This window comes from Loxodonta africana, chromosome 1 (genome assembly GCF_030014295.1).
Source record: "Loxodonta africana isolate mLoxAfr1 chromosome 1, mLoxAfr1.hap2, whole genome shotgun sequence".
NCBI classification, from domain to species: Eukaryota; Metazoa; Chordata; class Mammalia; order Proboscidea; family Elephantidae; genus Loxodonta; species Loxodonta africana.
In genome coordinates, this window is record NC_087342.1 from 48063872 (window position 1) to 48076670 (window position 12799).

General features: G+C 44.8%; 1 protein-coding gene across 1 annotated transcript in view; it reads left to right on the forward strand.

Annotated features, from left to right (window-relative positions):
- The first annotated feature begins 416 nt into the window (after window positions 1-416).
- Window positions 417-12799, forward strand: part of DSP (desmoplakin) — a 43460-nt gene continuing 31077 nt past the window's right edge. The window contains exons 1-2 of the mRNA XM_003417867.3: window positions 417-726; window positions 12299-12401. Of these exons, the coding sequence (XP_003417915.2) occupies window positions 521-726; window positions 12299-12401 (309 nt within the window). The 5' untranslated portion in view covers window positions 417-520. The remainder of the gene's footprint in view (window positions 727-12298; window positions 12402-12799) is intronic.

Genomic DNA, 12799 nt, shown 5'->3' on the forward strand with positions numbered 1-12799 from the left:
CGTCGCCCCTCCTGGTCGTTGCTCAGGCCTCGACGGCGCAGGGTGGAGCCGCAGGCCGGCGGCCTCAGGTGGGGAGGGCGGCCGGGGCGCGTCGGTGACACGGGCGGGGGATGGGGAGGCGCGGCGGCCGCACCCCGCCCTGGGAAGAAAATGGCCAGGTGCGGCCTCGGCGCCAGGTGCCAGCGGGGAGGAGACTCGCGCCTCCGCCGACCAACACCAACACCCAGCCCCGACGCAGCTCCTCTGTGCTCTCGCCACCCTCCGAGCCACAGCTCTTCCGCCCGCTCCTGCTCCTCCACCGGCCGGCGCTCCCAGCGCGCCTCCCCCGCGCCCCAGCCTCCCCTCGGCCGCGCGGCGCTCGCAGCGGCCGGCACCGCCCCGCCGAGAGGAGCGTTCCGGAGAAACGTTGGCACCGCCCCTCCACTTGGGCGTGTGAGCTTTTTAAGCCTCCTCGGACTCCCCGGGCTGCAGCTCTCGCTTATGCCTCGGCGCTGAGCCGCTCTTGCGTGTCGCCGCCGAGATGAGCTGCAACGGGGGCTCCCACCCGCGGATCAACACGCTGGGCCGCATGACGCGCGCCGAGTCCGGCCCCGACCTGCGCTACGAGCTGACCTGCGGCAGCGGGGGCGGCGGCGGCGGCGGCGGCGGCGGCGGAGGGGGCGCCAACAACAGGACATACTACACTCGGCGCTATCAGGTCACCGAGTACAACTCGGATGGCTACGGGTGGGTGCACTCCGAGCCGGCTCTTAGGAGGTCGGGAGGGAGGGGAACCCGGGTTCGGAAAGAGGAAAGTTTTTCTGCCCGGGATCACAAAAGCGTTTCCTGTCCCGCGCCCGTGCGCTCGCTGACCGGAGAGGGGAGGGTGGATGGGTGACGGGGGAGGAGCGGCTCCTTTCCTGGGAGCGGGGACTCGGTCCTACCTGGCTCCCTTCCCGCGAACCCGGCCGGGGCGGGAAGGGGCGTGCAAATCCCGCCTGTGGGGGGTCCAGGAGGGCGCGAGGGGGCGGCTGGGGGTCGTCTCTGCCGCCTCCGGGCTGCCCCTCTGCCAGGCCGGCCGCATCGCCTTTGTCTCAGGGTTCCAGCTTTCCGGCTGGCAGGTGGGAGGTCAGGCAAGGCGTGGCTGTGAAAACAAAAGCCAACCGAACGTAAACCAGGAGAGGCAGGGGGTCTGCGGCCTGCCCTGGGGCGGCGCCCGTCGGTCCTTGCTGTGCGGGCGATGTCTGACATTCCCGTCCACCCCGAGACCGCGGTGCCGCCGACGCCCGGGCTCTCGAGTCACCAAGGGGAGTTGAGCCGCGGACGGCGGCCATCTGGAAGCTTTGCGTCCCGCCGGCGTGGCGTCCCGTCTCCAGGGGGCCCGGCTGCCGCGGTCCCCTCTCCCCTGCGCGGAGCTTGTTAGACGGGTTGGCCGCGGGGCAGGGACGTGCCGGTCCCCCCCGCCCGCGTGTGCACCGGCTGACCCTTTGTTTGCTCCTTTTTTAAAAAGCACACTATGAACGACCCCAGTGCTTTGGTCGCGAGCGCGGTCGCCTGGTGTGCTGTTGGAGCGGGAACGTGTGGGGGTTGTGGTATCGAGGGCGCCCCGACTAACTGGGCGCGCCCGCCCGCCCGCCACGCTCGGGGCAGCGGGGGCGAAGGTGCCGGGAGAAGCGCACCAGAATGAAGGATGGATCCATCTGCTCCGGATCATCGCGGAAACAGACCGAGGGGGTCATTTGATGGGTGGGGGGAGACAGTGAACGTGGTCTCCAGAGCCGGACTCTGGATGCCCACGCGAGCCGGGAGAGTTTGGCCGCCTGTGCCCCTCCCCGCCCCCTGCAAGGCCTTCCCACGTAGGGCTTTTGGGAAGGCGGCTCAGGGCTCCGGAACGTTATTGGCTCTGCTTTGGGGCCTTAGGCTGGGGAGGAGCCACCTAAATACACTCCAAAGGGTTTTTGTTTTGCAAGCAATTTTGAAGACAATTACTGCTCGAGTTGCAACCTGTTCTTTGCTTAGATTTATATATTTGTTTATTTTCGGAGCATCTTAATTTATTTTCACTTTTTGGGTTAGGAAAGAACTGTCTCAATATTGAAACTTAGTTTTGTGAACAAAAGGCACCTGGGGATTTCCAGGAAAAATGTGCCAAGTAATAAAGGACGCTTTGCAAGTTTTCATTTTAGGTTTTTAGTATATTTTAAAACTCTGCCAGCTGTTTAAATCTAGAGCTTAGTTTTTTCCTCCCAGTATTCCAGTACTTGGGAAGCACGTTGCTTTAATCCGAGTCAGAATTTGCAAGGATTCTTCGGCATTTTATGAACCAAGAATTTTTTATTTTTAAAATATGCTCCTGTTATCCTAGACCCCTATCTTTTAAATAGACAGTAATTAGTACTATTGGTTATTCCATCCCTTTGGTAGAGAAGTAATATTTAAAATAATTCATTGTTCAGTGAACTGCATAAAGACAAGTGGTTTCTTTATGGAATCATTTCTGGGGGGCTCTCTTTTTTCATAGTACAGCATAATTTCCTGTGTTCTATTTTCCTGACTTAAAGCTTGTCAGGTTTTACGTCTCTCTGAGAAGGGAAAATAGATCGAAGTGAAAAATTACGTAGGGCTGAGAAAGGGTGTTTTTCCTGCCCACTGTTGTTAATTTCCCAGGGCTGCCCTGTTGTCTCAGGGCTTGAGTGAGCCTCAGCACGTTCCTTCCTGACCCAGGTGATGGAGCCCCCTCCCCCACCAGCCTGTATGGACCTGCAGCTGTGACGTGGCAATGGTACTGCCAACCCCTCTGAACCGAGCAATTAATAACAAAATATCCCACAGATGCTGGCCTTAGCATTCTAAGATAATGACTTTGAGGGAAGGCAGAGAGGGTATGCACCGGCTCCTGGTTTTCTGGTGGTTTTGTGTGCGGGGATTTGGCCGCCTGTGGTATGCAATTGTTTTAGGAGTAGAATGTGAGCACTGACCAAGGTATCAGCTGGCCCGTGTGAAATGAATGATGGCTAATCATTTAATAAGCACTTTTCTGACCAAAAGTCTTTCTAAGAACAAAATCCAGATGGAAATTGCTGGCTGTTTTAAACTCATTTATTTAAAAAAACTACAACATTATTGGCTGAGTTACATTGGTGATTTTTTAATAGTAAGTTTAGCTCTTTCCTTAATTTAAATAATTTGAGTATGTAGAGACCCCCAAATCTTATTTTTCCTTTCAAAGTGACTTTAAATACCTCCCCTCTGTCTGTCTCTTACATTAATAAAAATGCTTGTCAGTTTAAAAATAAACAAACAAACCCATTGCCATTGAATCGATTCTGACTCATAGTGACCCTATAGGATGGAGTGGAACTGCCCCATAGGATTTCCAAGGAGTGGCTGGTGGATTCGAACTACCGACCTTTTGGTTAGCAGCCAAAGGCTTAACCGGGTCAGCATTATATCTCATTTGTCATTCTCTCACCCTCCCCCTAATCCTTTGTGTCTGATTTAGGCTGAATGAATTCTGCAGCTACTTTATTTTGCTCCTTCTGTTCTACTTAATATTTTGTTAATGTTTGGTAAATGTTACATTACTGATAATATAATAGGTATATTTTTGAGAATTTGTACTTTGGATTTTTTTCTTATGTAGGATGTTACACTGTTTTCAATTAAGGCAGAATTGTTCTCCTCTTATTCCTGCAGTTAAAATGCAAATCTGCAGTGAAATTTGCTACCTAAGTGAGGATGGTAGCAAAGTGACAAGCCCCCACAGCTCAGCAGATATGCTCATTAAGTTTCAGAAATATGTGATTATAATGTTCATACTTTTCTCCCAATCTCATGATTTGAAAATCAAAATTCATATGATTGCCAGTGGATGTATATTTAAAGTTTGTTTTAAACTACTATTGAAAAGAAGCCTATTTCTTAGCATGAGGTAGGCAGGTCTCCTTGCATTGAATTTTACTGAGGGAGGAGGAGTGAAGGATCACCTAGTCTACAGAAGCCCACTTTAGAGACAGAAGATTGAGCCTTGCCAAGCTCCCACAGTTCACTCCTGGCTGAGTTGGCCGCTGGCCAGCGCTCTGCACTCACGTAATCCTGTGCCTTCATGGCTTGTCTTTTAGATGGGACAGTTCCGTAATGACACAACGAATGCATCTTAAATTCGTTCATTCAGGAAACAGTTACTGAGCATCTACCGTGTGCACTGCGGGAGACGTAAAGGTGAAAATATGAGGACTTTATGAAAGGAGGGTATGTTCTTTAAAGGACAGTAAGTACACAAGTACTGCAATACTAGAGGCTGATGGAGTGTACAAGCCTAACAGGCTTCATAAGGACACATAACACCTGGCAGTGGGGGCACTAGATAGACTTTATAAAGGAAAACCCAAACCAAGTGCACAGCTGTCAGTCCGTTTGGACCCATAGTGATGCTATAGGACAGAGTAGACCTGAGTGGTTACCCTGATGACATGACCACTGCCATAGGGTCAGTTCTGACTCATAGCAACCCTATAGGACAGAGTAGAACTGCCCATAGGGTTTCCGAGGCTCTCAGTCTTTAAGGAAGCAGACTGCCACACCTTTCTCTCACAGAGAGGCTGGTAGGTTCCAACTGACGACCTTTCAGTTAGCAGCCAAGTATTTAACCATTGTACCCCCACGGCTCCTTTACAAAGGACACAGGTGTTGAATTTGGCTTTGGAGTATTGCGGCTGCCAAAGATGGGTGAGCAGAGAGCATTCTAGGGGGAGAGAAGAGCACGAGAAAATCTGAGCAAATTTAAGGCTATGGCATGGTCTTTGAGCATTTGTTAAAAGGGGAAGCAATAAGAGGAAAGGAGGAAGATAGGTTGGGGCCACAGCATGGGAGTACCTGAATGCTGCCGTGAGGTGTTCGCATAGCTGGGGCAGGGGGGAACCATTGGAGGTTTTTGAATGGAGAAATGAGATGATCATAGCTGAGCTTTAGGACTATTTCTGTGGTGTGGAGGGTGGCATGCAGTGGGGAGAGATTGCGGGAGGGAGTTGGCTTAAGGAAGCAGTTGCACTGTTATGGAATGACGGTGAAGGCAGTGATGGGATGGGAAAGGAGGTATTACCTGGGTGGAGTGACAGCCTCAGGCCAGAACTGGATGTCAGAGACAAGGGAGAATCTGAGAAAACAGGCTTTGAGCTCGGGCGACTTGTATAATGGATAGTGTAAGTCTTTTTTTTTGGGAAACAGTTGCAAAGCAAGATACAGTTTATCTTAATACATGGCTGATACCATTTGCATGGCTATTAAATTTGAGGAAATTATGTATTTTATGAAAATAGCAAACCAGTGGTTAGTAATGTTGGTAGGTGCAGTTGAGTCGGTTCCGACTCATAGCGATCCTGTGTACGACAGAACTAAACACTGCCGGGTCTTGTGCCAGCTCACAACCATTGCTATGTTTGAACCCATTGTTGTAACCACTGTGTCAATCCATCTCATTGAGGGTCTTCCTTTTTTTTGCTCACCCTCTACCAAGTGTAATGTCGTTCTCCAGGGCCTGGAGAAGTACATGCCATGAAATCTCAACATTCTGGCTTCTAAGGAGCATTCTGGATGTACTTCTTCCAAGACAGATTTGTTCATTCTTCTGGCAGTCCATGGTTTATTCAATATTCTTGAATAATATTAAATATAATATTATTACTAACCGATATTGAATATAATATATTCAATATCGGTTAGTAATAATTACCATTTATTAAACACCCATGATGTGCTAGATGTGTTCTGTGTGTTGTCTCAAGCCTCCCAGCAAACTTCCCATTTTACAAATGGGCAACTGAGGTTAAAGTAGTTAAATGACTTGGCCAAGGTCACACACACAGTAAGTGGTTGAGTTTGATTTGAAGCCAGTATACCACAATGGCTCCAGAAAAATATTAAACTTTAGTTGTTAGACTTTATGTTTTCTACTTGTAAACTCTTTTCTAGTAAGTTTTTACTTTTTTTTAATTAGTTGCACTCTGGTCCTGTGAAATGTTTGTTTCAAAATCATTCTATTCCTTCATGAATGCTCTTGTAGAGTTTTCATCTGCTTAGGGGGAAAAAAAAATATGACGCAGAAGGCAAACTAATTGCTGGTTAACCCAGAAAAAAAAACCAGTGCCGTTTTTTAAATTGCTGGTTATATCTATTAAATAGGACAAAGCAGTTTCAACAAGAAGTTAATTTTTTCTCTAAATATGGGCCTGATTTCGTTGTGTTCAGCTGACTGAAATGTCTTTGGAAGGAAAAACTGCTGATGCCCCGTATGTGTACCTCGATGCTGACTGACTTCTCAGGGTGGGGCAGAGCAGGGCTTGGGTGTGACTTTATGAGTCTAACTCAGCACTTGGCCAACCTGTCTTTCCAGACTAAGAGGTTCTGGAAGACCATCTCAGTGTGGAGGCTTTGGCGCTAATGTGGCCAGAGAGCATGGGAATGCTGCCACATCTTTTCTTCTTCTTTTCCCTCTTGCTCTGGATTGGCTGGCCCCAAGGGTCACTGTGGTGCTGATGTTGAAGCAAGGGTCCCAGAGACCCCAAGACTCAGACAATCATCTACTCGCTTGAAGCAACATACTGTAAAATTCTAGTGCAGTCAAATAATTTACCTTCCCACAAACAGCTTGGGCTGGAGGGTCCAGGTGCTTCAAAGACCTCGAGAATGTGAAAATGACTGTTAGTGAGAAGCTGCACAAACCGATAAAGTTTTTGTTTGGAATTAAAATTGTTGACACACAAACATAATACCCCTTGCTTCCTAATTTGTCTGGCACCTGAAAGAGTTGGTTTCTTGATAACCAGAAACCTTGTAAACAATTTTTTTTAGGGTTCAGTGAAATCAAAATTTGTGCATAAGGAAGTCATTCAAAATAGAAATCCCCATTTTGGCCTTGAATTTGTAAGGACCAGATATTCATAGGCAGACCTCCTTAATACAGGAGAGGAAGGCATCTTTGTCTCAATTTTCTTATCCCTTCAATAAGTTTCTTTCATGCCCTGTTAAAATGTGGCATTTGTTCTGAAGGTCTCCAACAGCTGTTTTAGTCTTGTAGGTAATCTTAGGAACCCCTGTAATTGCTCATTTAATGCTCAAATCTATTTCTTTCTCTTCTTTCCATTTTTTGCTTCTTGCCCACCCCCATTTGCTACAAGATGTCCTCAATATTATGAATGGGGCAAAGATTAAAAAAACACAAAAATGAGATGTCAGAACTGCATGGTAACAACGGCAGCAGCCATCACAGTAAGAGTTATCACTCAGGGACAGTCTAACATGTGCGTGGCTCTGCAGACATTCTTGGTCCCTCCGACCCTTACCCCAGGACCTGAGGGTTCCCCTTGTCACCGAGGCAGGAACACCAGGCACAGGCAGCTGAAGGAACTCTCTCTCTCCTAGCTGGGACATCTGGATGCAGCTGAGTTGGGAGTGGACTCCAGGCTGCCTGACTTCAAAGTCTTTATAAAGTTAGTGATGTGTGATCAGTTTGCCCTCCCTCAACACAATCCACCCAATGGCATGAAAAGAGAGGACTGACAGAAGGAAGCTGAGCTTTTACCAGAGTGCTGCTTCCAGAGCTCTTGGGTGAGGACTAAATGGTGGATCAGAGGCAACCTCTCTAAAATCTATAGGTTTTTGACTCTCCTGTCTGGGTGGGGTGATAGGGGATAGATGTAATCTGTGGTTGAGTTTTTGAAATCAGGGCAATGCGATGAGTAGTAATATCCTCCCATCAAAATCTTTTATTTGCCTTTGTTTTTCTGCTGCTTTTTTTTTTTTTTTTAGTAAGCCAAACAGTCATTAAACACTTTCTGTGTGCAGAACCTTGTATTGTTAGGAGCGTGTAGGCGTGGAAGATAACTAAGCCCTGGGACTTTGCTCTCCAGGAGTGGGGCAGCAAGTATGTCAATAATGAGTGACAGGGAGTAGGAGATAAGTCAAAGAAGGGTGAACAGACTTTGGGGGGCAGAGGGGTAATCAGAAAAGCTCAGTAGAGGAGGCAGCTTTGAGCTATAACTTCTGAAGAATGGACAAATGACATTTCAACTGGTGTCATGTGTTTTGTGAGTCTTGAAGTTAGGGTATCATCTTTAAAATAAAAAAGAGAAAACATTTTTATGCAAAATTCACCTTTTTTTTTTTTTACTTAAGATCCTTAAAGGAACGCACACAAGACAACATATATGAAAAATGCTTTGGGAAGTATAACGAGCTAAGCAAATAGGCCTTAAAATCAATATTAATATATTACTTAATTATAATTTCCAACAAATATTTATTGAGCTTTTCCTAGGCCATTATTCCATGAACTTGAACGCAAAGAGATACAAGACTCAGAGTCTGTCACACCTGGAAGACCCCCTGTTGATTGAATGAACAAAGGAAAGAGGAGACAGGGGTGGAGAGGGAGAAAGAGGGAGGAAGGAAGGAAAGAAGGAATCCTTTAAGAGAATTCAAGTCCAACTGAAGAGAAAGGATAAATACAGTTCAGTGGCACAGCCGAGTATCTAATGAATGGTACAGAGCATTATGATGTTTGTAAAACAAAGATAGAAACTATTTAAAAAGTATTTTCACTTATAATGCTGATACTCTTCAAAATATATGTCTTGTATTTTTTTTTTTCCGGTAATATTCTTGGCAATAAGTGTTAAACTACTGCCTTAAGACAGCTAATTTTGGAGTCTTGTTGTTTTAAAGAAAGAGTGTTATTTGAAGGTAGTAAAATAAAACATAGAAAGCGCTATAATATTTTTTGCACATTCGTGTGGTCCATCCTTGGATGAAAATCCAGAACGCGTTTTCCTTTTAGCCACAGATAAATCAGTCTTTATGCAAACTGTCAGAACAACTACTTGTTGAAACAAGTTTAGAATGAACTTTAAAAATATGTTTGGGCAGGCAGGTTCTTTGTAATATAATCATTTGTCTATGTGAGTTTGAAGATAAAGCTGAATTTCAAAGAAGTTAAACATTTTTAAGGACAAATACTATTTTTTCAAAGACAGCTATTCATTTTAGTTTAAAAGTCAATATTTTTTTGATTTATCTGACCCAAATGAGTTTTGTTTTCCTACTTTCTTAAAAAACACACATGACGTTTTTTCCATCCACCATGCTACTGAAATGAGATTTAAAGGTTGAAACTTGCGGCTTGTTAGTACAGTTCTTAGCACGGTTTGACATGTCCACCTCCAACACCAATACATACCAGTATTGAACATTTCTTTGTGGCTCGGGATTTTTAAAAATCTTTATACCTTTGTTAAATAAGTACATTCATTTACAAATATTTCTTCATATATGATAGAATTTTACCATTCTTCTTCAAGTGCACTATATGAATTGAAGAAGAAATGAAGTTACTATTAGCCTTTACAGACTTCTGTGTTATTTTCAACAGGAAGAATGAGTTTGGCAGGTTCACGGAGTTACAGAATGAGTGAGTGGAAGAAACCTTCCATGTCATGTAGCCCTAGAGATGAGAAAACAGGTCTTGAAAATTTATGGGATAAAAAGAAAAAATCTAAAATGATTACGTAGTCAATAAAAAATATGATCTGATTTATAAAGTTTTGAATTACGCATAGCTTTTTAAAAATGTGTGTGTTCCCTGAAGCAAGCTCTCCTGGCTTACCTGTTGAACAATCCAATCTTGTACAGCTGGGGGATGTCTGTACTTACCTGGGTCCTAATCCTTTCTACCTGCACTTCCTCCTTGACTTTAGCACAGGGAATCTCTGGGGATTCTTCATGGGGCTGAACAAACTGGTATGTAAAAGTGGATTCTCATTTCCCCAGCCAATAACCCTCAACTGGCCTGAATCTCCCTTTCTCCGCCTTGTTTTGATGGATTGAGCTTTTGATGGATGGTTACTGTTCTCTTCTAGCTTTGTTTCTAAATGGTATTCTTGGTTGCACCTCAAACTGAAGTGGGATTCTTATGAATGAAAGATAGCTACATATACTGCACTAAACCAGGCACAGTCGTGAAAAGTTCTGTTTAAGATGAAATTTGGTTAGTCAGATCATATTTGCCTGTGGGCAAATAGCAAAGATTTTTTAATTTCATTGTTTCAACACTTTAGCTTTTCATTTTTTAACCCTTAAGAGGATTAGATTTCTCTCTAGAATAAGCAAATGCCTAGAGAAAGAACGTAGACTAGTGGTTCCAGGGGCTGGAGGAGGTGGTTTAAATCGTTTAAGAAATTCTGGCTTTCCATTGTGGTAAGAAATAGCCCAAAGTCATTTGACAATGAAATATAAAACTCCCCAGCTTCTGTTCACCCAGCCCAGATCTAGTTACCTGGCATTCAGAAATGAAATGCCCCCAGGACGCTGGCTTAAGACACTCAAATTCACTTTCTATGCTTGGGACTGGAATTCTTTGTGGGAACCATCCTCTCAACCAAATTAACCACTGCCACAAATTACTGAACAGAATTTCTAAGTTTCAGAAGAAACGTACTGTCATGCCCAAAGGAAACGTTTTGACAAATATTACAGAAGACCTTTGGCATTCCTTATCCACAAAGCGTTCTAAATCAGGTTCCTATCTTTCTTAATTTTTTTTCCCCTTTATCTCTTTGATTTCTTTCCTCTATTTTTTGTAATAGGTAGTTTTTGGAAAGCATTCCAGTTCTAAGTCGATTGGAATTTTGCACAAGTTAGGACAACAGGTTTACATCCAAGGAGTAGGAGACTGCGCCAGGTGTCCTGTATAATTCTGAGAGGAGAAAGACTCACTTGCTGATGTGGGAGGGCCAGGTGGGCGTCCTGGTTTTGATAGGTGGACAGCTCAGGTGGCGCAGTGCTTGGACTTGCCTGGAGGAGCAGGTGTCATCACTGGGAGTGCTTTCCAGGGAAAGGTTGGTTCCTCACCCACCATCAGCTAGTGCTGGCATGTTGGGGGAGTCTTGCTTGCAGGGAGGAACCCCAAATAGACGTCAGAAAAAGAAATTCAGCCCGACCCTATGGTGTGATGGAGAAGTTTCCCATGTACCTATGTTCTTACTCCATCAATGCACAATACAGCCATAGTTTTTCAAACCTTTTTTTTTTATAACCAGTGGAATTCTTTCTTTAGCGCAGGTGCGCACACACACGCACACACGAGAAAGTCCAGAACATCAAACAGATAAAAGCAGGCCAGGGTGGTCCTGGCGAAGGGCCAGGTGGCTGTGAAGCCCAACAAGGAACTCCATCTTCTTGGAGCACATCAAAGAGGCTTTTTCATGAACATTAAATAATTGCTTGATATGCTTTAAATCTCTCTTAAGTACTGAGCTTCTGTTAAAAAAACTCATTGCCGTCGAGTTGATTCCAACTTATAGCGACCCTGTAGGACAGAGTAGAACTGCCCCATAGGGTTTCCAAGGCTGTAAATATTTACGGAAGAAGACTGCCACATCTTTCTTCTGAGGAGTGGCTGGTGGGTTTGAACTACCGACGTTTCAGTTAGCAGCCTAGCACTTAACTACTGTTTCTGTTGCTGGTGATGTAAAACTTTTGGAACTGGCTGGTGGGGATGGTTGCACAACATGGTGAATGTAATTAATATCCCTGAAGTGGAAGAAAGTGAGTCATATACTTCAAAATGGTTAAAATGGCAGCTTTTTGTTATATATATTTTACCACAATTAAAAAACAATCTCTCTTAAGCTACGTTATACTAGGTTGTGATGCAGCATAATGAATCATGGCATATTAAAAAGTCAAACAACTTTAAAAACCTTGATCTTTTGTGGATTCACTTACATCATGGAGCAAATTAAACCACCGTAGACATCCCTTTCTTTACAGAAAGTCTGCAACCTTCTGCTTTAGCATCACCAAGTTCTAAGGTTTCTGCCATGCTTCTTCCAGATCAACGCCTATTTTGAGATGAGCATCGTTGTATAGAAAAATATTTATTCTAGGATCCTCTCCAAAGGAAAATGGGCTTGTTTTTGCATGAAAGATTGACATTTTCCATCACTTTCCTTATACTGTTGTTTCTTTACCATCATTGTCTTTTGCTGTGATTGTGGAGAGATTATACTATGGTTATACAAGTGAGTAGCTTTGTCTGAGGGCATACACACTGGAATGTTTGGAGGTAAAGGGCTGTGATTACTCTCACGGTTCAGAAAAAAAATACATAAATAAAAAGACATATACATAGAGGGGAGAGAGGGTATGGAGGAAGCATGGTAGAATGCTAACCATTGGTGAATCTCAGTGAGAGATATACAGGAATGTTTATTTCAGACTTGAAAACCTTATTTCACATCTGGTTTCTTTGTGTTTGCTCCATTAGTCAAATGGGTACGATGTCCAGGCACCAGAACCAGAACACCATCCAGGAGTACCTGCAGAACTGTGCAGACTGCCTGATGAGGGCGGAGCTGATCGTACAGCCGGTGAGTTGCCTCTGTTCTGGTCAGTTCCTCCCAGCTGTTGTCAGCATGGATGTTGTTCCTGGCTGGCTTAGGCGCTCCTTGTCCTGGCCAATCTGTCTTTCTTCACTGACCTCATCCACATCACTAGCTTGAGAGACTGCCTTTTTCAAAACAGACTGGAGTGGGATGTGTATTTTCTGAACCTACTTGTCTGTTGGTTTAACAATGAGAACCCGTCCCCACACAAAGTGTTTTTTTGTTTCCCCCAACAAATATTTGCCCTACAAATTGCCACCCTTTTGGAACTGCACCAACCTATTGTTATGGATGTAATACGTTCTTATCCTAGAAATGCAATCTGACATGTTCGTGTCACTGGATTGTAATGGGTTGTGATGTGCACCATCCAGTAAATAAGA